Here is a 26576-nt window from a genome sequence, read left to right on the forward strand (position 1 = left end):
TCGGGCAAGGTTTTCTGGGGGCAGTGCACAGCAGAAACCCCCTGAAAGGCACTCAGGGTCACAGAGACTCGGGCAGCTTCCAGCTCTCAGGAAGCCCCCGCAACCCTGCCTTCTAGACCTTCCCCCTCTGCACTGGGGTCCTGGGCTCTGTGCCGATGAAAGGGGAGCCATGCAGGGGGTGCAGGAAAGGCCACGGGGCCTGTGGCCTGAACCGCATGCTCTGTCAGGAGTGAGGACACAGGACAGGGCCCCGTGCACTGTGGGTCCCCGCGCTGAGCTGTGGAGAGGAGGAAGGAGGGAACCCTGAGCAGCTGCCCCTGCCCTCGCTCGGCGGCCTGAGGAGAACGATGAAAAGCACGGAGGCCGCCGAGCCCCCTAGGGCCCAGGCACGTCCCTCTGTATCTCAGCAGCTGACGGACGCTGCTCTAAAGGAGCACGGTGCGGCTCGGAGGGCCAAACGCCTCCACCTCCGTCAGCAGCAGCTGACGTCAGCAGCTCCGTCAGCAGCAGCATCCCCACGTGGGGATGTCCCCGCGGCCGTGCCGGCCCCCCGGGAGCTGCACAGCGAAATCCTGACTTCGAGGCGGGAGACACGGCAGGCGGGCCACAGGCTGATGGCCTTGCAACGTGGTGGCAGGAGCACAGGGCCCTTCTCAGGGGACACGGGGACCCAGAGACAGCGTGTGGTAGGAGCTCCCTGGACAAGGGCTGCCCGCCTTTCATCTCTGGGGATAAAGGCCGCCTGGACCCTCTCTGAGGACCCACGGCGTTCGTGCTGCAAGCGTGTGCCGAGCACAGAGCCCGTGCTGCTCCCCTGGCCAGGCGCTGGGCCCCCGCCCTCACCGGCGCTGGGGGTCCTCAGCCCCGGCCCTGCCGTCTGCACGGGCCTGTCACTTCCCCTGCCTCCTCAGAGATTCATCTGTGAAATGGGGACAGAAAGGACAGTTACCTCCCAGACTTGAGGTAGCACGTGTAAAGCATTTAGTATACTGCGCCTGGCGTAGAAACGCTTCTAAGAAGATCATTACTACATCTTAATAGGGAGGCCGCCAAATGCAGGGGAAGTTCCGGGGGAACCAGTGACGACAGGGCTGGGCTGTGTGTCATGTGCTGGAGCCGTGCCCGCACAGTGCTGAGGTGACCCCGATGCCAGCCCCTTTCCTGGGCAGCTCTCGTTTACCTGTATGACCTGAGGCCCTTAGCTGGGCAGCGCCGCTTTCCCTCTCTCACCTGGGCAGCGCCGCTTTCCCTCTCTCACCTGCTTTGGCTTTAGCGTCTCAGGCCCCGCCTCTACCCCAGGTGTTTCTGGGAGGGTCAGGGGCGTCGCCAGCGCGCTTTACAAGGAGTCGGCAGAGGTCAGAGCTCATGTCTGAGGACCGGCGACTCCTGCCAGCACTCTGCCCACTGGTGGCCCGCGCGTGATGCACCCATAGCAGCAGGAGGGGGTGTGGCGCCCACGGCCAGGCGGCGCGTTACACTTTCCACCGGGTCCCGCCTCGGTCCCGGCCCCTCGGTGCTGACGTCACGCGGAGACCTCCCCGATTTCCGTGGCCCACGCCACGTGCCCACGCTGCCCCCCCGCCTGGCACCGCCTCTGCCGGCTCCCGAGGGCGCAAACTGCGAGGTAGGGGCGCAGCGGGGAGGACGGGGGGGCGCACGGTGGGGAGGAACCGGAGTGCGCGGCCCGCAGGACGGAGGGTGAGGGGGAGGACCCGGGCGCGCGGCGAGGAGGACCGGGGCTGCGAGGTAGGGGTGCGGCGGGGAGGCCGAGGGGCGCGGGACCCAGGGCGGGGACCGAGAGGAGACCGGCGGGCTGGGTGGGACGACGCCGGTGCCCCGAACCGAGCGGGGCGCAGGGCCCGGGTCGGGACGCCTTGGCCGCGCCGCAGCGCCGAGTCCAGCCGCGCAAGCCCCGAGGACGCCCTGGCGGCGGCAGGCGCGCTCGGGCGCGGGGTGCGCGCGGACACGGAGGGCGCGCTGGAGCGGGAGGTGGGGTGTCGGGGACCGGTGTGCCGAGGGGTGTTTGGTGCAGTGCCGCGCTCTGTGCTCCGCGCCAGAGTCGAGACTTCCCGGCCTGGGCCCGCAGAGGGGAGCCGGGCGAGGGAAGGGGCTCGGGGACCCCTCCTGGCCTTCTGCTCCCCACGGGAGGGCGACCTGTTTTGCGTCCTGGCGATGGGAGCAAACAGGCTGTGGGAGAGCCCAGGGCCAGGCACGGGAAGAGTGCACTTCCTGGCCGGTCCAGGTGGGCATGGAACGCCCCCAGAGAGCCTGGGGATGCGGGGAAGGGGGCCACATGACCACCTAGGTATTGGTGGAGAAGCCGGCCCAGTGCTGTCTTCCTGTTTCCCAGGAACACCTCCAGCTCAGAAAAGCAGGGTGTGGGCTTCCACAGCGGTGCCAAACTTGAGAATGCTGCCAGGGTCAGAGGGGAAGGCTGGGTCCTCCGCTGCCTGTCGTGGGAAAGGAAACTGTCAGGGTGCAGCCAGGGCAGGGAGGTGAGGGCCCTGCAACAGGAAGCAGGGGTCTGACGCGGAGACCCTCTCCCCGTGATCGCCGCCCTCGGTTCCCCTCTGAGCAGATGGAAACCTCGGAGAAGTGTGAAGCCACAAACCCTTTACATCCCTCCTGCGTGGGGCTGTTCAGAAGGCAGACAGTAGTGAATAGCTCGAGGCAGCTGCCGGGATGTTTTGTGAAGCGTATTCAGAATAACAAGAACCAGAGCAGTGCTTTCTTGCCAAAGTCTGAGGCATCTGTCCAGTCGGATTGGGAAGCAGGTGCCCGGGCTGAGGGGTCTGCGGCCGCCTGCCCTTCCTGCAGCAGGCCCTCCCATGGGAGTGGAAGCGGCCTGTACCAGAACACGCCCTTCCCTGGCCTCTGGGCAGGACAGTGGACAGGTGAGGGGGACGTGGGCGCCTCAGGGAGAGGGGAGGCGGGCTGAAAAATTTGGCCGCGGTCCCAGTGTTAACAGGGGCAGGGCAGAGACATCCCACCGTGTACTGACGGTGAGACCTTCTCTGCTTCTGGAAGCCCACTGGCACTTTAAGAGTTCTGGCTCCAGTGTGAGGCATGGCTCTGAGATTGGACCTGGCCTCGGTTTCCCCATCTGAGACATGGGAGCTGTTAATAGCACCTGCAGCGGCACAGGGTTGTGTGGCTTGAATGAGATGATGCCTGCAGGGCTCAGGTGCGAGGCCAGCGTCCAGTGCTCCGCAGCTGCTGCCCCACGTTATGGGCAGAGGAGAGCGTTCATTGTTGCCAAGATTAGCGGGCTGGCGGGTCGCGGAGAGGGCCGGGAAGGCCCTGCTCTGGCTGCGGCTCCCTCGCTCGGCACCCCCTGGCCTGGGGCTCAGCCTCGGTCTCTGCCCACGTCCAGCTTCTGCTTCTGCACGAGGGGTGGTCTTGTGCAGAAATGACCTGGCAGGACCGAAGGGTCAAGGTTTCCCTGAGTGACCCAGGAAGAGAGTGTGGCCGCCCGGGCGTCTTGAGAGGAAATGCTATCTGGGCAGACAGATGGCTGGACCCCGGAGAGAGTGGAACCCATGCGGATGGACAGGACACACCTGTCACACACCCTGGGGCCCAACCTGGAGCCTCCCCTTGACCCGCCAGCCCGCGCCGGTCCGGGGCCAAGGTGGCCACTTCCTCCGAGCTCTTTGGGCTTCTGCTTGGCTGTTAGGCCAGAGGCTCTGCACCGGGGCAGGTGCTCCGGGCGTCCCTGCCTCACACCAGGCCCGTCTTTCCCACTGGATGCTGCAGACACACACGTGCTCAACACGGCCCTGCGGGCCTGCAATCAGCTGTCCCGGGGGGAGACGTCAGAGTGAAACGGTGGTTCTCCAGGTGTGTTCCGGGGACCCTCACTCAGGTCACAGCAGCGCTCACAGCAGTACCGAGCCGTGGCGTCAGGTGGGCGCTGCTGGTGGAGGCGGTGCTTTGTGTCCTTGTGTTGCACACAGCTCTCGTTTTTAAGTTCAGACGTGGCATATGATCGATGTAACCGCATGAACCAAAGCTCTTAGGATCCCACACGGCTCATAACGGTGCAGACGGGCCCTAAGGTGGACATGCTTGCGGCCTCCTTGGAAACACCGCTTGTGCCTCGGGTCCCTGTGGCGCACAGGACCAGAGGCACCTGGCCAGTTCTGGGCCATCTGAGGTTTACAGTTTGGGCCCAAGTCACTCCTGGGATGGACGTGCCAGGGCCCTGGAACTTTTGGTAAAAAGTAGGCATTTTTCGTTTCCCAAGGCTTTGCCTGGCTTTGAGGTGTTTGCTGGCAGTGAAGGCCCTGAGCGGGGTCAGTGGGTGGTAAGGGACAGTGGGTGCTGGCAGGAAAGACTCTTCGGGGGTGGGAGAAGGTCCTGCACATGAGGCCCAGAGTGACACTAGACAATATTTATTTTTATTGCCTTTTATCGTCTGCCTTACTTCTCTGTCGGGAGTCAGGAGTACTGTGTCTGAATCCTGGTGAGCTGTGCAACCCTGGGCAAGTGGCCTCGCCTCTCTGAGCCTCCATGGCCTTGCCTATAAGACATGCGGATGCTAACAGCTGTGTTTCAGGAAGTTGTGGGTTCAGAGGAGGTGCTGGGTCAAGATGGTGGACCTGTGAGGAGGGATGTCCTCGGACATCGGTGTCTGTCTCACTCTCACCTCCTTAGCAAAGCTGTGACACAGACCTCCTGGGCGTCTGGAAGGCCCCCGCGGCCCCAGAGGAGCAATTTACAGGCCACTCCCAATTACAGAAAGAATAATTCTGAGCTGGCTGTGACAGCAGGGAATGCTGTAGCGGTACGAGAAGCCTCCAGCTCGCTGTGGGAGGGTGCTGTGAGCGGAGGGTCTGGGGAGAGAGAGCCCAGAGCAGGTACCGGGGTCCCGTGGGCTGCATTTCGAAACAAAAATAAGTTGGTGAGATGCCCACGGTGTCGGTGTTGGCGCTCAAGGCCGCTCCCGGGGCTCAGGGCGGACCTTGGACTGTAGCTAGCACCTCCTCTCTGCTGGGTCCAGCCTCGCTCAGGGCAAGGGAGACAGGTGGAAGCGGGCTGAGGCCCGGGGGATTGAAGGGCACAGGGCCAAGTGCAGGTCAGAGCCCCGGCTGGCCTTCAGGGCGCTCCCTCCTCAGGGTTGCCTGAGCGCCCGGGTCCCTGTGGCCCACGAGGCACGCCTGAAGCTTCCTGGAGGGTCTGCCTTCACATCCAGGCCACCGGGGGTGGGGGGGGAGCTCCTAGAGCCCGGCTTGCAGCCTCACGCTGCTCATGTCAGCCCCTTCTCCTCGCCCCGGGGGTGGGGAAGGCCAGAGCTCGGGGAACACACGGCTTGGAGGCTGTACGACGTGGCCCTGCCTCCCTCCCTCCCTCTCCCCCCTCCCCCGCCCAGAACCACGCCGGCCTCCCCGCTGCCCCTGCACCCGCCTGTGTGCGCTGTGTGTGTGCAGCGGGGCCCTTGCACATGCCCCTCCACTCGGCAGCCCCCCTGCCCGGCTCCCTCCTGCCAGTCTGCCCAGCTTCTCAGTGAAGCTGCTCTGGTCACCCTCTGGAAAAAGGCTGTGCAGCCCTGGCCCTCCTGACCCCATGCCCTGATCGGCCTTCTCCTCTTCAGGGACCATTAATCACCTAACACATGAGACAATACGTATTTTTCTTGCCTTTTATGGTCCGCCCAAATCTCTAGCATTCCAGCTCCGCGAGGCCAGGGACCCGGTGACTGTCGGGGCGGGGAAGGAAGGGAGCCACAGGGGCTCCTGCGCCGGGACCCTGCCCACCCGCCCCCCTTGGAAATGTTGACCATGTCCTTCTGGTCGCACAGTCCTCACTGGGGCCTCCTGGCACACGGTCTGGGCTCCTGGAGAATTCGCCGCCGCGGCCCTTCCGTGCTCGGCCTGTGATGTGCTTCTCAAGTGGCTGGCGTTCTTCCCGACAGCCCAGGAGCAGGTTGTCCATCCCACTGCAGCCTGTCAGTTTCGCCCTAGCGTCTGGCGGCAGGGACGGGGGTCTGGGCAGGGGTCCTGAGAAGGTGGATGGACACGGGGCTCCTTGACAATCGGTGTGTTCCAAGCCCACCTCTGATTCTTAGGTGCTGTGTGGCTCTGATTAAGCTAGTTTTAACCTTACTCTCTGCCTCAGTTTCACCCTCTTGAAAATGAGAATAACCGTCCCGCCTCCCTGGGTGTTAGAGCCCCGCCTGGAATCAGCGGGGTATTCAGTGCTCTTGGTGACTGTTTTTATTTGCTGCTGACTACTTAGAAATCCGGGGCGCTGTGGGGTTGCCGCTTGGTGTGGCCTTTCTGGAAAGCAAATACAAATCGCTTTTGCACAAAAGCACAATTTATACAAATCACAATTTGGCTATACAAACCGAGATTTTTTTTTTTTTTTTTAATCTTTTGGCTGTGCTGTGTAGCCTGTGGGATCTCAGTTCCCCAACCAGGGATCGAACCTGCGCCCCCTGCATTGGCAGCGCAGAGTCTTAGCCACTGGACACCAGGGAAATCCCTTCAAATTGAGATTCTTTAAACATCCACACACAGTATCTTCTGGGAATCTCTCCTGAGGAAATGGAAACACAGAGCCATATGCGAAGATGTTCACTGTGGCGTTTTTGTCCAGCCATTAAAAATGGCATTTTTTAATAGACTGTTTAAGGATTTGGGAAAGCACTCGTAATATACCAAGTCAAGAGGATGTAAGATTGCGCACACAATTGGTTGTAAATCGGTGAAGTATATATGCAGCCAGAAATGCTTAAAGCTCTCTGCTGGCAGGAATCTCAGTAGGTGTTCAATCCTGGCTCCTTGCCCTTCATCTAAGCCAGCAATTAACTGAAAAGACACACCCATGTGTGTATGTATGTGTGTATGTACATAATATCCCTGGAAAAACATCACGTGTGTATAATTTTCTGGAGGAAGATTTATAAATTATACATGCACCCAATCGCCCCCCTTATGAATATACGTGTATATGTCTACGTGTACATATATGCACACACACACACATATATGCCTTTATTTTCTGGATGAACATTTTGAACTGAGGTTAGTTAAAGGGAGTACAGCCTCGTGTCTTTATTCTTCCCACAAAAACAAGGCCGTTCCTGTTTCTCCAGTTCGGCCGCTCCCGGCCTCGCGACTTTGTGTTCTGCAGAGACGGGTTTGCGCGTCTGCCTGACTTTCTAAATCAGGGACCCGCCGGAGCGCTGTTCTCCTTGGTCCCGATCTGTTACTTTGTGCATCTTCTCTTCTCTGGCTTGTTCCTTCCGTCGCCTCCCCCTCCGAGACACGGTCAAGCCCACAGCAGCCAATCCCCTCCCGGTAGCTTTTCAGGGTGTGCGGTGGGAGGGCGCGTTGTTTCTGATGAACCCGGGATGCGATGCGCCAGCCAGACCCTGCTCCTGCGTCGGGAGGAAAACCCCACTTTGTGAAGTGACATTGTCACCGTTCTCCCCGCCCATCTGTCCCCCCGCCCCACCGCGTCTGCCCTCCCTGCCTGGCCTCCCCCTTTGTTGCTTCCCCACGTCTCCCTAGTGACGCTTCCGTGGTCGGCACATGTGCCTGCCCCTCGCCTGTGCTAGGAAACTTCTGCAGCCGGCACTGTGGGGCTTGCTTTCCTTCCCCACAGACACTTGTCCAGCCCCTGGCTGGCCTGGCCACGCGGACTCGGGCAGCGCGGCTTCATCCGCAGGCCCACGGGGCCCTTGCTGGGAAAGCCGGTGGCTGCAGGTGCTGAGGTGGCCCAGGCGGTGGGGTGACCACAGGGGGCTCGGGGTGGCTGGTTTCCCGGTGGAGGGGCCTCTGGCTCTGTGAGTGCTCAGCACAAGGGTGGGGGGTCTCACTGCCAGCGCGCCCTCCCTCCTGAGGGCTGGGAAGGGGCGAGTCCGCGCTGTCCTCGCCAGGGTCCCATGGAAACCGCATCCCTGCTTCGGGGGAGGGAGGGTGCTTCCCCACACTCGGTGCTGGTTAAAGACCCGGCCCCCGAGAAGAGGAGAAAACGGCGTTCCTGGCCTGGCTGGGTGCAGGTGCCGTGTCCTGGAGGGTGCGTTCCTCCCCACAGAGCCCCTTCCCCGGGCCTGAGAACGGCCGGAGGCTCAGCCGGGCGTCTCCCCGCAGGTGCCGACGGGCCGGAGGGTGTCCGAGCCGCTTGCTGCTGCCAAGGAGGTCCGACGCCAGGCGGAGCTGGGCCTCGCAGGCCCTCGGCCTCTGGTCCACGTGCCGGGAGCCCACGTGGCCGCTGCGCTCGGCCCGAGGGAAGGCCGTGGACGAGCTGGTGGCCAGGCTCTGGGCAGTGCATGGGCGGCCGTGGGGCCTCCCCAGCGTGGCCAGGCCCGTCATGCTGCAGTGCCGGCCGGCCCAGGAGTTCAGCTTCGGCCCCCGGGCCCTGAAGGATGCGCTGCTGTCCACCGACCCGGCCCTGCGGCAGCTCTACGCGTCCACCTTCTCCCCAGCCGAGCGGCTCTTCCTGGCCGAGGCCTACAACCCCCGGAGGACGTTCTTCCGCACGCTGCTCATCCACTCGGCTTTCGACTGGCTCCTCAGCCGCCCGGAGGCGCCCGAGGACTTCGAGACCTTCCACGCTGCGCTGGCGCCCCGGAAGCAGGGCCTGGCTCGGAAGCACATTTACCTGCAGCCCATAGGTACCTGCAGCCCGTGGGTACCGGCAGCATGGGCACCCGCAGCCCGTGGGGCAGCAAGTGGCGATGAGCTGGAGGGTGGCATCCTGGGCCATCAGGACACCCCGGGGCAGGTGGCGCGGGCCTGGGTCTAGCATGAGGTGGGGATGTCTGTGCCCGGACCCCAGGCAGGACCTGATGTGAAGGGGGATGTGCTGGTGTGCTTGGGATTCGGGGGTGAGGCTCAGCTCTCCCCTCACCCCAGCTCCACACTGTTCAGAAAGCCCAGGGCCTTGGGACCCCTCGGGCAGCTCACTGCCCTGTTCTACCCGCGGGTGCCGCCTCGTCCACCTGTGCCGTCCTGGCCCTGCCCTGTTGGAGCCAGCGCTGTCCTAGGCACTGTACTGGCTGCTTCCTCTGTGGTGCGGGGTGCTGGGGTCTGGGTCACCCCGCTTCATCGGTTAGGACACTGAGGCTGGGAGGAGAAGTCACAGAGCTGGTGATTGGCAGAGGCAGGATTTGACCCCAGCGCCCTGCTCTTAACCCTGAAGCTGTACTTGGAGACACTGGCAGGGCCTGGCGGGGACTCGGGGGCTCCTGCCTGGTCCTCCAGCGCTCAGACTGGGGACACCAGGTGTGAGGGGCTGTGCGTGGACCAAGGGCCGAGATGCCTCGGCCAGGCTCTCCAGGGCTTGCTGGCCAGGTGCTGGGGGTGAGCGGGCGGGCCATTGGCTCTGCACGCCAAGGCAGACCTTGCCGCACGCAGGCTCATTACCCGCCCTCCTGCCCCTGAGGACCAGAGGCCTGCAGGCACCCCTCCTGTTCCACTGCCCCCGGCCAGTCGGCCATCTCTGTCTGTAGACTCTGCTTCCAAACTCCCAAACCATCCATGTTGTCTCCCCGCTGACAGTTCATCTTGTTAAAATGCGGGTTCTGGTTCCAGAGATCTGGGGTGGGCCTGGGCACCTGCATTTCTAATCACCTCCTGGGCAAGCCGCTGCCCTGGGGACACTGCAGCCACTTTCTCGCAGGTCTCCTGGCTTCCAGCCTTGGTCCGTGTCCAGGGTGCTGGGCACAGGCAGGTGGGGGCTCCGAGGAGCGGGCAGGGGGCCTGACGGCACCGCTCCGTCCCCAGATCTGAGTGAGGGGCCGGCAGGCGGCGCGCTCCTGGACCACCTGCGGAGCTGCACAGAGGCCTTCTTCCTGGGCCTGCAGGTCAGGTGCCTGCCATCGGTGGCGGCTGCGTCCATCCACTGCTCATCACGCCCCAGTCAGGACTCTGACAGGCTCCAGCTCCACACAGGTGAGTGCGTGCGGTGTGGGCACAGGTCAGGTCAGCGCAAGGGCAGGTGTCCGCCGCTTGGCAAAAAGCCCTTTTTGGAGGCAAAATGTGGGGGGGAGGAGCTTAGGAGAAGGAAGGAATCCCCCTGCTTTTCTTGGGGGAGGGAATATCTATTTCCCAGCCTTTAGAAAAGGAAGACTGAGGCAAGGGTTCCCTTCCCCACTCAGAAGCGTCTGGAGACTGGACCACACAGCCCTCTGTCCGCCGGAAAACTCAAGGGCACACAGCAGGTGCCGCAGCCTTCTAAGGCCCCTCTAGCTTTTTGTCTTTACAAAGCTCTCTGACCCCATCATTCCCCGGGGGGTCACTGGCAGCTGGAGAATGAGGCTGGGTTGAGAGGCGCAGATGAACTGGGGGCTCTCCGATGTACAGCAGACCCAGACTCAAGTGTAGGGAGGTCCCCAGGAAAGGGCTGGGGCTCTGTCTCTGGCTGATGTTGGATCTGGGATGAGTGGACTGATGTCTTCCATTAGTTGTGGGAAATTCTCAGCCATGATCTTTCTTCCAATGCTGCCTCTGCCTCATTCTTTCCCCCATTGAGGACTCCAACGGGATGCATGTTCATCCTCCTCACTCTCTTCCCCTTTCCTTGTATTTCATCCCAGTTTTATTCTCACCCTCCAGTTAACTAATTCTATCTCTAGCTGCACCTAATATGCTATTAAACCCATAGATAGAGTTCCAAATTTCAGTTATATTTTTCAGTTCTATAGTTTTTCGTGGATTTTCAAATTAGCAGTGTCACTTTTTAAAAATTTTATGGAAGTATAATTGCTGTACAATATAAGTTATAGGCATACAATATAGTGATTCATAATTTTTAAAGGTTATACTCCATTTATAGTTATAAAATATTGGCTATATTTGCTGTGTTGTACAGTATATGCTTGTAGCTTATTTTACACCTAATAGTTTGTACTTCTTACTCCCCTCCCCCCTATATTGCCCTCCTCCCTTCCCTCTCCCCACTGGTAACCACCAGTTTGTTCTCTATATCAGTGAGTGTGTTTCTTTTTGTTATATTTTTTTAGATTCCACATATAAGTGATATCATATAGTATTTGTCTTTCTCTGACTTATTTCACTTAGCAAAATGCTCTCCAAGTCCATCCATGTTGCTGCAAATGGCAATATTTAATTCTTGTATTCCATTGTGTGTGTGTGTGTGTGTGTGTGTGTATATATATATATATATATGTATGTATATACACCACATCTTCTTTATCCCTTCATCTGTCGATGGACATTTAGGTTGCTTCCATATCTTGGAAGCTGTAAATAATGCTGCTATAAACACTGGGCCTCATGTTTTGGGGTTTTTTGGATATATACCCAGGAGTGGGATCGCTAGATCATATGGTAGCTCTATTTTTAGTTTTTTGAGAAACCTCCATACTGTTTTCCACAGTGGCTGCACCAGTTTACGTTCTCACCAACAGTGTACGAGGGTTCCCCTTTCTCCACATCCTAGACAACACTTGTTATTTGTGTTCTTTTTAATGATGGCCATTCTGAGAGGTGTGAGGTGATACCTCATTGTGGTTTTGATTTGCATTTCCCTGATGATTAGTGATGTTGAGCATCTTTTCATGTGCCTGTTGGTCATCTCCATTTCCTCTTTGGAAAAATGTGTATTCAGTTCTTCTGCCTATTTTTTAATCAGATTGTTTGTTTTTTTGATGTTGAATTGTATGACTTGTTTATATGTTTTGGATATTAACCCCTATTGGTCATATCATTTGCAAATATTTTCTCCCATTCTGTAGGTTGTCTTTTCATTTTGTCAATGGTTTCCTTTGCTGAGCAAAAGCTTTTAAGTTTAATTAGTCCCTGTTTGTTTATTTTTGCTTTTTTTTGTTTCAGGAGGCAGATCCAAAAAATATTGCTACTATTTCTGTCAAAGAGTGTCCTGCCTGTGTTTTCCTCTAGGAGTTTTACAGCATCCAGTCTTACATTTAGGTCTTTAATCCATTTCGAGTTTATTTTTGTATATGGTGTTAGAGAATGTTCTAATTTCATTCTTTACATGTAGCCATCCAGCTTTCCCAGCACCACTTATTGAAGAGACTGTCTTTTCTCCATTGTATATTCTTGCCTCCTTTGTCATAGATTAATTGACCATAAGTACATGGGTTTATTTCTGGGCTTTCTATCTTGTATCATTGATCTGTATTTCTGTTTTTGTGCCAGTACCATACTGTTTTTATTTATTTATTTATTTATTTTTGGCTGCGTTGGGTCTTTGTTGCTGCGCATGGGCTTTCTCTATTTGCAGCACGTGGGGGCCACTCTTCGCTGCGGTGCGTGTGCTTCTCACTGTGGTGGCTTCTCTTGTTGCTGAGCACAGGCTTTAGGCATACGGGCTTCAGCAGTTGTGGCACACAGGCTCAGTAGTTGTGGCTCGCAGGCTCTAGAGTGCAGTCTCAGTAGTTGTGGTGCATGGGCTTAGTTGCTCTGCGGCATGTGGGATCTTCCCAGACCAGGGCTCGAACTTGTGGTCCCCTGCACTGGCAGGTGGATTCTTAACCACTGCACCACCAGGGAAGTCCCCCATACTGTTTTGATTACTGTAGCTTTGTAATATATCCTGAATTCAGGGAGTGTGATACCTCCAGCTCTGTTTTTCTTTCTCAAGATAGCTTTGGCTGTTTGGGGTCTTTTTTGTTTCCATACAAATTCTAAAATTATTTGTTCCAGTACTGTGAAAAAAATGCCATTGGTAATTTGATAGGGATTGCTTTGAATCTGTAGATTGCTTTGGGTAGTATGGTCATTTTAACAATATTGATTTTTCCAATCCAAGAACATGGTTATATCTTTCCATCTGTTTGTGTCATCTTCAATTTCTTTCGTCAGTGCCTTTTTTGTTCTTCCAAAAGAGAGACAAAGTAGAAACACTTTGCATTCTTTTCAATACGAACAGCAAGGTATTGATACCAAAATTTTACAGACATTATTAGTAAGGAAAATTGGAAACCAATTTCTCATATAATAAGAACTCTAATGTAAAATATTAGCAAATCAAATCTAGAAATATGTAAAATACATTACAATTCACTTGTATTTATTCCAGGAACGTGAGGGTAGTTTAACATTTATTTATTTATTTTTATTTTTGGCTTCATTATTCTCTCACTGTTTTTTTTTTTTTAATTGAAGTGTAGTTGATTTACAATGCTGTGTTAGTTTCAGGTATATAACAAAGTGATTCATTTATACATACATATATATCTATTTTTTTCAGATTCTTTTTCCTTATAAGTTATTACAAAATATTGAGTATAGTTCTCTGGGCTATACAGCAGGTCCTTTTTGGTTACTTACTTTATATATAGTAGTGTGTATATGTTAATCTCAAGCTCCTAATTTATCCCTCCCACCCTTCCCCTTTGGTAACCATAAGTTTGTTTTCTATGTTTCTGTTTTGTATATAAGTTCATTTGTATCATTTTTTTTAAGATTCCACATATAAGCAATATCATATGATATTTGTCTTTCTCTGATTTACTTCACTTAGTATGATAATCTGTAGGTCCATCCATGTTGCTGAAATGGTATTATTTCATTCTTTCTTATGGCTGAATAATATTCCATGTATGAATATACCACATCTCCTTTCTTTATCCATTCATCTGTTGATGGACATTTATGTTGCTTCCATGTCTTGGCTATTGTAAATAGTGCTGCAATGAACAGTGAAGTGCATGTACCCTTTCAAATTACGGTTTTCTCTGGATACATGCCCAGGAGTGGGAATGTAGGATCATATGATAGCTCTATTTTTAGTTTTTTAAGGAAGCTCCGTGTTGTTTTCCATAGGAGATGCACCAGTTTACATTCCCACCAACAGTGTAGGAGGGTTCCTTTTTCTTCACACCCTCTCCAGCATTTATTATTTGTAGACTTTTTGATGATGGCCATTCTGACTGGTGAGGTGATACTTCATTGTAGTTTTGATTTGCATTTCTCTAATAATTAGTGATGTTGAGCATCTTTTCATGTGCCTCTTGGCCATCTGTATGTTTTCTTTGGAGAAATGTCTATTTAGATCTTCTGCCCATTTTTCGATTGGGTTCTTTTTTTTTTATATTGAGCTCTATGAACTATTTGTGTGAACTATTTGGAGATTAATGTCTTGTCAGTTGCATAATTTGCAAATATTTTCTCCCATTCTGTAGGTTGTCTTTTCGTTTTTTTAATGGTTTTCTTTGCTCTGCAAAACTTTTAAGTTTAATTAGGCCCTGTTGGTTTATTTTTGCTTTTGTTTTCTTTGCCTTAGGAGACAGATCCAAAAAAATACTGCTATGATTTATGCTTTCCTCTAGGAATTCCATAGTATCTTTTCTTACATTTCTGTTTTTTTTGTTAGAACCATGCTGTTTTGATTACTGTAGCTTTGTAGTATAGTCTGAAGTCAGGGAGCCTGATTCCTCCAGCTCTGTTTTTCTTTCGTAAGATTGCTTTGGCTGTTCGGGGGTCTTTCGTGATTCCATAAAAATTGAAAAATTTTTTTCTAGTTCTGTGAAAAATGTCTTTGGTAATTTGATAGGGATTGCATTGAATCTGTAGGCTGCTTTGGGTAGTATGGTCATTTTGACCATATCGATTTTTCTGATCCAAGAACATGGTATGTTTTTCTGTCTGTGTCATCTTTGATTTCTTTCATCAGCATCTTATAGTTTTCAGAGTATAGGTCTTTCGCCTCCTTAGGTAGGTTTATTCCTAGGTATTTTATTCTTTTTGATGCTATGGAAAATGGGATTGTTTCCTTAATTTCTCTTTCTGAGCTTTCATTGTTACTGTATAGGAATGTAACAGATTTTTGTGTATGGTTCTTTGTATTTCTGTGGTGTTGGTTGTAACTTCTTTTTCATTTCTAATTTTATTGATCTGGGCACTCTCCCTTTTTTTCTTGATGAGTCTGGCTAAAGGTTTATCAGTTTTGTGCAGGCTTCTGGTGGGAGTGGCTGGTGCCTGCCCACTGGTGGATGGAGCTGGGTCCTGGTCCTCTGGTGAGCAGGGCCGTGTCAAGGGGTGTGTCTAGAGGTGGCCGTGGACTCAGCGAGTCTTTGGAAGCCGGTTTGCTGATGGGTGGGTTGTGTTCTCGCCCTGTTGGTTGTTTTACCTGAGGCGCCCCCACTCTGGAGCATGTCGATGGGTGGGGCCAGGTCTTGGTGCTAACATGGCAGCCTCCAGGAGGGCTCACACTGATGAATATCCCCCAGTATCTCCACCACCAGTGTCCTTGGACCCACAGTGAGCCATAGCTGCCCCCGGCCTCCCCTGGAAACCCACCAAGACCAGCAGGTTGGCCTAGCCCAGGTTCCTATGAAGTCACTGCTTTCACCCTGGGTCCTGGTACACACAAGACCTTGTGTGCATCCTCCAAGAGAGGAAGGAATCTCTGTTTCCCGAGTCCTGTGGAGCTCCTGCACTCAAGCCCCACTGGCCTTCAAAGCCAGATGCTCTGGGGCTCCTCCTCCCAATGCCGGACCCCTAGGCTGGGGAGACTGGTGTGGGGCTCAGAACTCTCACTCCTGTGGGAGAACTTCTGTGATATAATTGTTCTCCAGTCTGCGGGTCACCCACCTGTGGGGTATGGGATTTGATTATATTGTGAATGTGCTCCTTCTGCTGTCTCTTTGGGTTTCTGCTTTATGTCTTTGGATGTGGAATATCTTTTTTGGTAGGTTCCAATCTTTTTTACTGATGGTCGTTCAGCAGTTAGTTGTGATTTCTTGGTGTGCTCGTGAGAGGTGAGCTCAAGGTCCTTCCACTCTGTCATCTTGTCCCAGGGTCTTTCATCAGTGTCTTATAGTTTTCCGAGTACAGGTTTTCTGCCTCCTTAGGTAGGTTTATTCCTAGGTATTTTATTCTTTTTGACGCAGCAGTGTCACTTTTTAAAAAAATTTTAAAAATTTATTTATTTATTTATTTGGTTGTGCCAGGTCTTAGTTGCAGCAGGCGGGCTCCTTAATCGTGGCTCGAGGGCTCCTTAGTTGCAGCACGCGGGCTCCTTAGTTATGGCATGTGAACTCTTAGTTGTGGCATGCATGTGGGATCTAGTTCCCTGGCCAGGGATGGAACCTGGGCCCCCTGCGTTGGGGGCTCAGAGTCTTAACCACTGGACTGCCAGGGAAGTCCCAGTGTCACTTTTTTCATCATTCCCGATTCCCGGCTAAAATTACATTTAGCATTTATATCTATGAGCATAGCTGCTTTATAATCTGTGTCTGTGAGTCCAGCATTTCGAGCACCCGTGTTGCTCTTTCCGCTAATTCTGTCTTAGTTATTTTGCCTCATTGTGTGTCTTATTTTTGATTGTTAGCTGGACGTCTTATGTGAAAAATTAGTTTAACTTTTAGAAGAATTTGTGGCCTGGGATGATGTAGTTTTTCTGCGAGAGGATTTTATTTCTCCTTGGCCAGGCACCTAAGGGAGCTGACGGTCTGGGCCACCCTGATGACCCCAGGAGTACAGCCTTCCTCTCCCTGGGTGCGGCCCTTTGGGGTAGCAGGCGGAGCAGGGGCTGTGTCATCAGGGTCACCTTCCCATCCACCGTCTCAGAAACAGCTCAGCTTCATCTCTTGGGATTCTAATCTTCTCCCTGTTTCTAGTTTCTCAGTAGGTCTCTGGTGTTTTAAAAGTCCTGTTTATTGAGGCATAATTTACATATAGAGAAATTATTCCTTCTGGGTGTAACCGTTCTGAGTCCTGACCCCCACACACACATCACGTAGCCATCACCATAAGAGTGTGTAGAACAGCTTGCCTCGCCCCCCCAGGCCTTCCTCCGTGCCCTCCTGCAGCCACCCGTCCCCCATCTTCGATGCCCTAAGAAGCTGTTCTTTGTGTTTCACTCGGCTTGTGTGGTTATCTTGTAGCGGCAGGTAGTGCGCTGTTACAGCCGGCGTTGAGTTTCTGGGGCTGACAGGGACTGCTGGCCGGGTGGGTGCCGTCCCAACGGTGGCGTGCCCCTTCCTCTGTCCCAGACTGCAGCCTCGGTCTCTCGCTGGGCACAGCCCTCCCCCGCCCCCCCGAGGGTCTGAGCGGGGCCCGAGGAGCAATGGCCGGCCTGGGCCCCGCCGCTCCTGCCCCGTGCGGCGCCACCACGCCTGCCGTTGCTTCCGCGCGACTCAGGGAAACCCAGCTGCCCCAGGGGCTGTGGTGCTGGGGTCCGGGTGTCCACCTCTGCTGACTGCCGAAAGGACTGCTGTTTCCCCCGCCCTAGGCTTCGTGGGCCACTGGGAAGGAAGGGGGCCCGGGAGGGTCACCCAGCAGGTGGCGTGCAGAGGCTATGAGAGGCTGGATTCCCGTGGTCAGATACGTGGTTCAGATGGCTGTGTTCGTTTCCTGCGGCCGCTGTAACGGAGCACCACAAACTGGGAAGCTTAAAACACAGAAGTGTATTATCTCGCGGTCCGGAGACCAGGATCCTGAGACCAAGGTGTTGGCCGGCCCTGTCCCCCGTGAACGCTCCGGGGGACCCTTCCTCACCTCCTCCACCCCTGGTGGCGGCCGGCGGTCCTTGGTCCAGCCTCGGCCTCCATCATCACGTAGCTTGTGTCGCTTCTCCTCTTAGAAGGACCCCAGGCGAATTGGATTAGGCCCACCCTACTGACCTCACCTTAACTTGATTACGTCTGCAAACCCTGTCCCCAAGTAAGGTCACATTTCAGGTGAAATGTGACCTTGCAGCCCCTCCTCCTCCAGAGCCGGCGCTATGGCCCCTTCAGCTCTCTCTGACCCTCCTGCCTCCTCTCGGGAGGACCCTGGTGATTCCATCGGGGTCCAGCTGGGTAATCCAGAATCACCTTCCCACTGGGAGACCTTTAATTTAATCCCATCTGCTCGCTTCTGCCAGGTGAGGAGCACACGCACAGGTCCCGGGGATGAGATGCCACGTCTTTGGGGCCATCAGTCAGCTGCCCGAGGCTGCAACGGCTCTTCCCACGAACACCGGTCTCATTGGCCCGGCGGCCTTTTTGGTGTCCCCCCTTGGACTACCCTTTCCAAACCTGAGCTCTTTCTTCCCCCCGAGGCCCAGGCCCGGAGCCCCCGCTTCACACGGTGCAGCTTGGCTGCTGAGTTTTTCCTGGAATGTCACTAGCTGTGTCCGACTGTGGGACGAGTTGGTCCCAGGCAGAGGAAGTGGGGGATGGGCCCGGAGAGGGGCGCCAGCGGCCTCCTCACTGCCCGCTCTGGCCCTGTCCCCGCAGACGGCATCCTGTCCTTCCTGAAGAGCAGCAAACCGGGCGATGCGTTATGCGTGCTGGGCCTCACGCTGTCCGACCTGTACCCCCGCGAGGCCTGGACCTTCACCTTTGGCACGTTCCTTCCGGGGCACGGTGAGCCGGCACCTGGGGGCCTCCTGCCTCAGCCCTGAGGCGTGGGTACAGGGCCTGGAACACGTGGGGACGTCATCCCCTTGCTGCTTCTCCCAGCACCGCTCCTGGGGGAGGAATGGGCATATATGGAAATGCTCTCTTGAAGCTGCAGCCCCAGTTCTCGCCCCTCCTGGGCCAGGGGCTGTCTGCCTGGCAAACGCGCTGGCAGGGCGGGGCCTTTAGGACCTGTGCATCCTGAGGAGGGTGGCTTTGCCCGTGGGCTCCCTGAGCTGAGGCCACTCCTGGTGCCTCCGCTTCTCTGCCTCTCCCCAGAAGTGGGCGTCTGCAGCTTTGCGCGGTTCTCGGGGGAATCCCTGCAGCGGGGGCCCAGCACCCCTGACCTGGCCCCCGAGGCACCCCTGCAGGACAGAGGCCGGACCGTGTGCTTCAGCGCCCTGGGGATGGTCCAGTGCTGCAAGGTGGGTGTTGGGGTGCTGCCCAGGTGGCGGGAGGAGACGGGGGACAGGAAGAGGAGGGGCTGCTGGGGGTTCTGGCGAGCTCCAGGAAGATGCTAGGGTGTGGAATCAGACGGAAGGGCGTGAGTGGACAGCCATCGAGCCCTGGGTCCAGCAGTTACGCTGTCCAGCCCTCACGGTGCTGAGGACCATCCTTCACTTCAGGGACTATGGCCACTTAGGCTCAGAAACGCCAAGTGCTTTGTCCAAGGTCACACAGCTCTCAAGTGGCAGGGTTGGGATTTGAGCCCTCGTCTGTCTGACACCCAACCTCCATGCTCTGAGGCCCCCAGAGCTGACCACACCAGCTTGCCTTTCTCCCCGCACCCAGGGGTCCCGGGGATCGGCGGGTGGCGGGCTCCAGGATGCAAGGCGGTGGGGACCTTCTCCCTCAGGTCACGTGCCACGAGCTCTGCCACCTCCTGGGCCTGGGGAACTGCCGCTGGCTCCGCTGCCTCATGCAGGGCACCCTCAGCCTGGACGAGGCCCTGCGGCGGCCCCCGGACCTCTGCCCCATCTGCCTTCGGAAGCTGCAGCACATCCTGGGCTTCAAGCTCGTGGACAGGTACAAGGTGAGTCGCGGGCAGGGGGAGGGGTGAACAGGTCTGCGGGTCTCGTGGGTCTGGCTGAGTCCCCCGCCAGGCGCCTGGCCCAGTGCCGGTGGCTGTCACCACAGGGGCGCACGGCTTTTATTTCCCAGGCAACCCTAATCAGAGCCCGTCTTTACCGGGCACTGACCGTGTACTAGACCCTGTCCTAGAGCTTCCTGTACTCGGGCCGCTTCTAGCATCACCAAGGGGCCTTCCCCAGCATCACTTTCTCCCTAATTGGCTCACAGCCCCTCCGGAGGAGGAGGCGGAACCAGACTAACCAAGAATCACTGTGGAAAGGCAGGCGCTGCTCTTAATCCGGCCCCGCCCTGCGCGGGGGCTGAGCCAGCGTGGCGATGCTGCCCTCTGCTGTCCGCACGAGGCACTGCCGGGGAGCAGGGCCCAAGAGGGACCCTAGGGAACCGGGTCCATCTGCTCCACTGCAGGGAGAAACCTTATCCAACGGAGAAGTTCGTTTGCAAACTCAGAAACTTTACTCTGAGTTCACAGTTCAAAGGCAGGTAGTGGTTATTTTCTCTTTTTAAAAGTCTTTTATTATTTTTTAATTGTAGTATAGTTGATTTACAATGTTGTGTTGATTTCTGCTGTACAGCAAAGTGACTCAGTTATACATCTATCTATATATACACATACATACATTCTTTTGTATATTCTTTTCCATTACGGTTTATCGCAGGATATTGGATATAGTTCTCTGTGCTATACAGTAGGACCTTGTTGTGTATCCATTCTATATGTACTAGTTCCAAACTCCCCATCCATCCCTCTCGCACCCCCCTCCCCCTTGGCAACCACAAGTCCGTTCTCTACGTCTGTGAGTCTGTTTCTCTTTTGTAGATATGGTCATTTGTGTCATTTTTTAGATTCCACATGTAAGTGATATCATATGGTATGTGTCTTTCTCGACTTCACTTAGTATGATAATCTCTAGTTGCATCCATGTTGCTACAATTGGCGTTATTTCATTCTTCTTTATGGCTGAGTAGTATTCTATTGTATATATGTACCACTTCTTCTTTATCCATTCATCTGTCAGTGGACATTTAGGTTGTTTCCATGTCTTGGCTTTTGTAAATAGTGCTGCTGTGAACGCAGGGGTGCATGTATCTTTTTGGATTAGAGTTTTGTCTGGATATATGCCCAGCAGTGGAATTGCTGGATCATATGGTAATTCTATTTTTAGTTTTCTGAGGAAGTTCCATACTGTTTTCCATAGTAGCTACACCAGTTTACCTTCCCACCAACAGTGTAGGAGGGTTCCTTTTTCTCCACACCCTCTCCAGCATTTGTTATTTGTAGACTTTTTAATGATGGCCATTCTGACCGGTGTATGGTGAAACCTCCTGGTAGTTTTGATTTGCATTTCTCTAATAATAAGTGATGTTGAGCATCTTTTTATGTGCCTATTGGCCATCTGTATGTCTTCTTAGGAGAAATGTCTATTTAGGTCTTCTGCCCAGTTTTTGATTGGGTGGTTTGTTTTTTTTGTTATTGAGTTGTATGAGCTGTTTGTATAGTTTGCGGTACGCGGGCCTCTCACCGCCGCGGCCTCTCCCGCCACGGAGCACAGGCTCCAGACGTGCAGGCCCAGCGGCCATGGCTCACGGGCCCAGCCGCTCCGCAGCATGCGGGATCCACCCAGACCGGGGCACGAACCCGCGTCCCCTGCATCGACAGGCGGACTCCCAACCACTGCGCCACCAGGGAAGCCCTGTTTGTATATTTTGGAGATTAAGCCCTTGTCGGTCGCCTCATTTGCAAAAACTTTCTCCCATTTCATAGGTTGTCTTTTCGTTTGATTTATGGTTTCCTTTGCTGTGCAAAAGCTTGTAAGTTTGATTAGGTCCCATTTATTTATTTTTGTTTTTATTTCTATTGCCTTGGGAGACTGACCTAAGAAAACATTTGTATGATTTATGGCAGAGAATGTTTTGGCTATGCTCTCTTCTAGTTTCATGGTGTCATGTATTATGTTTAACTCTTTAAGCCCTTTTGAGTTTCTTTTTATGCATGGTGTGAGGGTGTGTTTTAATTTCATTGATTTACATGCAGCTGTCCAACTTTCCCGGCACCACCTGCTGAAGAGGCTATCTTCTTCCCATTTTACATTCTTGTATCCTTTGTCGAAGATTAATTCACCTTAGGTGTGTGGGTTTATTTCTTGGCTCTCTATTCTGTTCCATTGATCCATATGTCTGTTTTTGTGCCAATACGACACTGTTTTGATTACTGTAGTTTTGTAGTGTTGTCTGAAGTCTGGGAGGGTTATGCCTTCTGCTTCCCCCCACCCCCCCTCAGGATTGCTGTGGCAATTCTGGGTCTTTTATGGTTCCATATAAAATTTTGGATTATTTGTTCTAGTTCTGTGAAAAATGTCATGGGTAATTTGACAGGGATCACATTAAATCTGTAGGTTGCTTTGGGTAGTATTGCCATTTTAACAATATTCTTCCAATCCAAATGCATGGGATATCTTTCCATTTCTTTGAATCATCTTTAGTTTCCTTTATTAATGTTTTATAGATCTCAGCATATAAGACTTTCACCTCCTTGGTATTTCAATTTTTTGGTGCAATTTTAAAAGGTGTTTTCTTTTCTACATTCCCTTTCTGATATTTCATTGCTAGTGTAAAGAAATGCAACCACTTCTAGTAGCATTTGTGTGGAGTCTTTAGGGTTTTCTATTTATAGTATCATGTCATCTACAGAGAGTGACAGTTTTGCCTCTTCCCTTCCAATTCGGATACCTTTTATTTCTTTTCCTTGTCTGATTGCCGTGGCTAGGACTTCCAATACTATATTGAGTAGAAGTGGTGTGAGTGGGCATCCTTGTCTTGTTCCAGGTTTTAGTGGGAAGGCTTTCAGCTTTTCACCGTTGAGTATTATGTTGGCTGTGGGTTTGTCATAAGTGGCTTTTATTATGCGGAGATATGTTCCCTCTCTACCCACTTTGGTAAGAGTTTTTATCATAATGTTGAATTTCATCGAATGCTTTTCTGCGTTTGTTGAGATGCTCATGTGGTTTCGTCTTCTTTCGTTAGAGTGGTGTATCACACTGAGTGCTTTGCATATATTGAACCATCCTTGTGAACTTGGGATGAACACCACTTGGTCGTGGTGTATGAACATTTTTAAATCTGTTGGATTTGGTTTGCTAATATTTTGTTGAGAATTTTTGCATCTATAGTCATCAAAGATATTGGCGTGTAATTTTCTTTTTTTGGTGGTATCTCTGTTTCTGGTATCAGGGTGATGGTGGCTTCATAGAATGTCTTTGGGAGTGGTCCCTCCTCTTCAGTCTTTTGGAAGAGTGGTAATTTCTTCTTTAAATCCACCTTTGGATGAAAATACCAAGTTAAAGAAGTTTTTTGTTCAAATGAAGGCATAGGCCCACCAACAAAACAGCTTGGGCTCAACTTTAAGACCCAAAGTTTTAAGCCAGACGCTTTAAGTGTATCCCGTTGTGTCTGAGGTTCTGGGAAGCCCGTCCTCCTCTAGGAGATGGTCAGCTGCTGGAGCCCACTGGGTCCGGGGGCTGGACTCGGGGGAGAGGCTCTCGGACAGGCAGGAGTTTATGATCCGGTGCTTGTGGAGGGGTTGGCTCTGCGTTTCTAACGGGCTCCCAGGCTGCTGCTGGTCAGGGACCCCAGGCTGGGGACCCCTGAACACGGGGCTGGGCATGTCCAGGTCAGAGCTGCCTCCCGGCCTGGGTCTCCCCTGAATGTCTCTGGGGTAAATAGCGCGTCGAGGGGCGCTGAGGAGGCGGCCTGCCTCGCTGCAGAGGGGACCCAGAGGCAGTGCCCCCGTAGGGAGGTGCCTCTGCTGCCGACTGGCTGACGGCGCTCAGCAGGATGCGCCGGGCCAGGGCGTCACCGTCACCAGAGCGCCCGCCCCACCGAGCGCAGGGCTGGGGGCTTGGCTGTAAGCTGCCCATTATCCTCGTGTGCGTGTAAGGTGAAGCGGGGCAGCCGCGGCCTGCACAAGGTCTGGGGTTTCTCACCACTTCCTTTCTTGGGGTCTTGCTCGCCTATCGGATCCGAACTTTCAGGCCCTTCGTCCCCCTCCCCTGACGCGTGCCTTCCCGCGACTCCTAACCTCGAGGGGGGCGCCCTGGGCCTGCTCTGGATCTGTTCCCATCAGTCGGTGGTGTGCTGGTAAGCGCCCTCTAAGGAAGAATCCTCGACTGGGCGTATCTGCCAGTTTCCATCGTGTGACGACTCCACCACGGCCGGTTCTCAGCCATCACGGAAGGAGAGTGGGGAGGAGGTGGGCAGTAGCTGACCGTGGGCGTCTCTGATGCCCGCATGCACCACGCGCAGAGGTGCTAGTGGGATGTAGGAAAACCATGATTCCCTTTGCTTTGAGCAGAGTGGTAACAAGTCAGCTCAATTTATCCACGAATAACGGTCGGGCTTGCAAAGCCCCATTCCGAGGGCCCCATTCCGAGGGCCCTTGTGGCGCCAGACTGCCACTCGCCCTGGGTCGTGGGCACAGTGGGGTCCCCTCGGGAGAGGGGCTGGGTCTCCTGGCGGCTCCCTGGCGAGGGAAGGGGCCGGACAGGCCGACTCAGCCCGCGTCTCTCCCTCGTAGAGACTGTACACCTGGACGCTAGCGGCGGCGGGGACGCGGCCTGGGCCGGCGGCCGGGGAGCCGTCCGTGTCGGAGGACACCCTGCCCTGCAGCGCGGACTCGGGCCTGTGCGGCGAGAGCGACTCGGAGCCTGGCAGCGGCCTGTCGGAGCCCCTGTCCCCGGACGCCTGGAGCCACGCCTTCCCCGCGGGCCCGGAGCTGGAGCCTGAGGACGGGCTGGGCTCCCTGGCGGCCGCGGAGAGCCCGGGGGAGGCCCTGGCGGAGCACGGGCGCTGGCTGGCGGCCTGCATCCAGGCCCTGGAGAGGGACGTGACTGAGGAGGAGCTGGCGCGGGTGGACGGCGCCGTGGACGCCCTGGCCCGCTGGGACCTGTTCACGGGGCGGCTCCCGGCCCCCCGGCAGGACCCGCCCTGCGGCCGAGACGGCGCGGGGCTGCGCCGAGTCCTGGGCGACAAGTTCTCCTCCCTCAGGCGGAAGCTGAGCGCTCGCAAACTGTCCAGGGCCGAGGCGTCCCCGCGGCGCTGGAAGGCGGAGGACAATTAGCACGGCTGCCGCGTCTTGTCCAGCACGGCTGGTGCGTCTCGTCCAGCGCCTGCCTGTCCCCAGGGCGCTGCGGGCCCGGCTGTGGGCGGAAGGGACGGTGTCTCGGAAAGCGGAAGGCGATCCGTCTGCACGTGGACCCCGCACCCCCAGCCCTAACCGCAGCCTCACGACGCGGCCGGGTGGCGGGGGGGCGGGGTCCCAGGTACCCCGAGGGCCGTCCTCGGGCCGCACCCGACCTCACAGAGCAGGTGCCGGGCAGGTGCCTGTCTCTCCTGCGGCCTGGGGCTCGGGGCTCTGCTACGGCGAACTCAGATTGCAAGGCCCCAACATGGGTCCTCCGCTCGAAGGAGGGCAAAGGGGGTCTTGTTGCAACCTACAAGGTCCCCCGCCTCCCCCGACCCCAAGCCCATAGAAAGGGCCCCTTTGTGCGGCGCTAACCGCACTCTGACCCTTGGAACTTGGCGTGGGCGTCTCCCTGAAAGTTCCGGGTGGCCACCACCTACCAGACCACGTGCCCAGAGATGTGCCGCTTCTTCTGACAACCGTTGCGGGAAGGGAGGGTGTCCCGTGTGCAGGTCTGAAGGTGCTGCTGCGTGCTGTGACTTGCAGAGGTGAAAGCAAACCGCGGCTCCATCCTCAGGACAGTTTTCTGACAAAGGTGGCCTGGACCCCAACACCAGTGAGGGCAAGGAGATGAGATTTGTTCAGAACACCTGTGTCTGTGTTTTTTTGGTCTCGTTTGACCAGCTGCTGAGAGAACAAGTGATTTAGATGTTAAAATACCCATCACCCCAGTAGAACTGTCTGTCTGCCTTTAATTTCGTCAAACTTTGCTTCCGGTTCTTGGAAACTCCTTTATGTGCAACACACACATTTGACTGTTAGGTTTTCCTGACCAACTGACCGTTTTCATTATCAAATGCCCCGGGCTGCTGCTTAGGAGTCCTGGGGAGAGATGCTTCTCGTCCGGACAGCAGAGCTCCCGCGGAGTGATGAGTAGTCGCAGCTACTTCCCATCTGGAGAGAGGCACGAACAGAAGCAGCTCCTACATAGCTTAGACAGTTTGGGGGGCCTTCTAAGAAAAACAGTACAAACTACAAATACAGAATCAGGAGGGTCGCCCCCCAAGCAAGGACGCCTGAAGCCTCCTTGTGAGGTAGGTTCCAGCCCCAGAAAGATGGAAAGGATGAGCCCATCCTGAAAATAACGCAGCGAGGGTGCAGCTCTTCAGACCCGCATTCTCTGTTCCATGCGGTTGAAGATGCAGCACAAGGATCCAGAGGTAACTGATGGGGAGACGAGGACGAGCCAGGCTCTGCAGAAAGTGTGCTGGGGCCGACCCCACAGAGCGCGTGATGGAGGAAGGGAAGGAGGCCTTGGTGTCTGTCATTGTGAACAAATCACTCACCCCTTAGTGGCTTGAAACCCCAGCAACCTATCCAGCTCAGCTGCAGTGTGGACAGAGCGTACCCCTGGGGCTGGGCTGGAGCGTCCTGCTCTAGGGCGGCTTACTCACGGGGCTGCCGCGTGACGGCCGAGGGCCAGGGCCTTGGTCCTGTCTGGGTGGCTTGGGCTTCCGTGTAGTATGGCGGCTGGCTACCAAAGGAGGGGTTTCCTGGAGTCACGTGGAAGACGTGTAGCCTCTCGGGACCCAGCCATACTCCGTTAAGGCCGCCTGAAAGGCTCACCCAGGCTCACCCACAGGGAGGGGATGGAGATCCCACCTCCTCATAGGGGTGTGGTGAGCTTCTGGAAGAGCTCGGGAGGTGAGAAAACAGGAAAAACCTGCCCCAGTTAGCATTTGCTGCTCAGATTGGTCATCATACCTGCGGCAAAATCTTACCTGTTTTTCTTCTGCAAAAGATTAACGACTGGAATGATGTAAGCACACACACAGGTGACGAAGAGAGAAGAGCCTGGCTCAGACTGAGGGAGGGAGCTCAAGGGGGTCGTACGAGATTCTTAGTGCTGCCTGTCTGCAACCGTGGCCTTTGGCTCCCAACTGTGACGAGTGTCCCAAAAAAGCATTCTGAAGTGGGGAGGGACAA

The 26576-nt window shown here is 54.9% G+C and overlaps 1 protein-coding gene across 1 annotated transcript; it reads left to right on the top strand.

Moving 5' to 3' along the window:
* The first annotated feature begins 530 nt into the window (after positions 1-530).
* Positions 531-25324, top strand: AMZ1 (archaelysin family metallopeptidase 1). The gene is made up of 7 exons (XM_027125635.1): positions 531-1624; positions 8100-8623; positions 9735-9902; positions 18161-18289; positions 18602-18747; positions 19179-19355; positions 23985-25324. The coding sequence occupies exons 2-7, from the start codon at positions 8320-8322 to the stop codon at positions 24525-24527; spliced, it is 1467 nt and encodes a 488-aa protein (XP_026981436.1). The 5' UTR covers positions 531-1624; positions 8100-8319; the 3' UTR covers positions 24528-25324.
* Positions 25325-26576: the final 1252 nt, after the last annotated feature.

This window comes from Aethalodelphis obliquidens, unplaced genomic scaffold (assembly GCF_003676395.1).
Source record: "Aethalodelphis obliquidens isolate GAN/ISIS:26980383/991018 unplaced genomic scaffold, ASM367639v1 scaffold30, whole genome shotgun sequence".
Classification (NCBI taxonomy): Eukaryota; Metazoa; Chordata; class Mammalia; order Artiodactyla; family Delphinidae; genus Aethalodelphis; species Aethalodelphis obliquidens.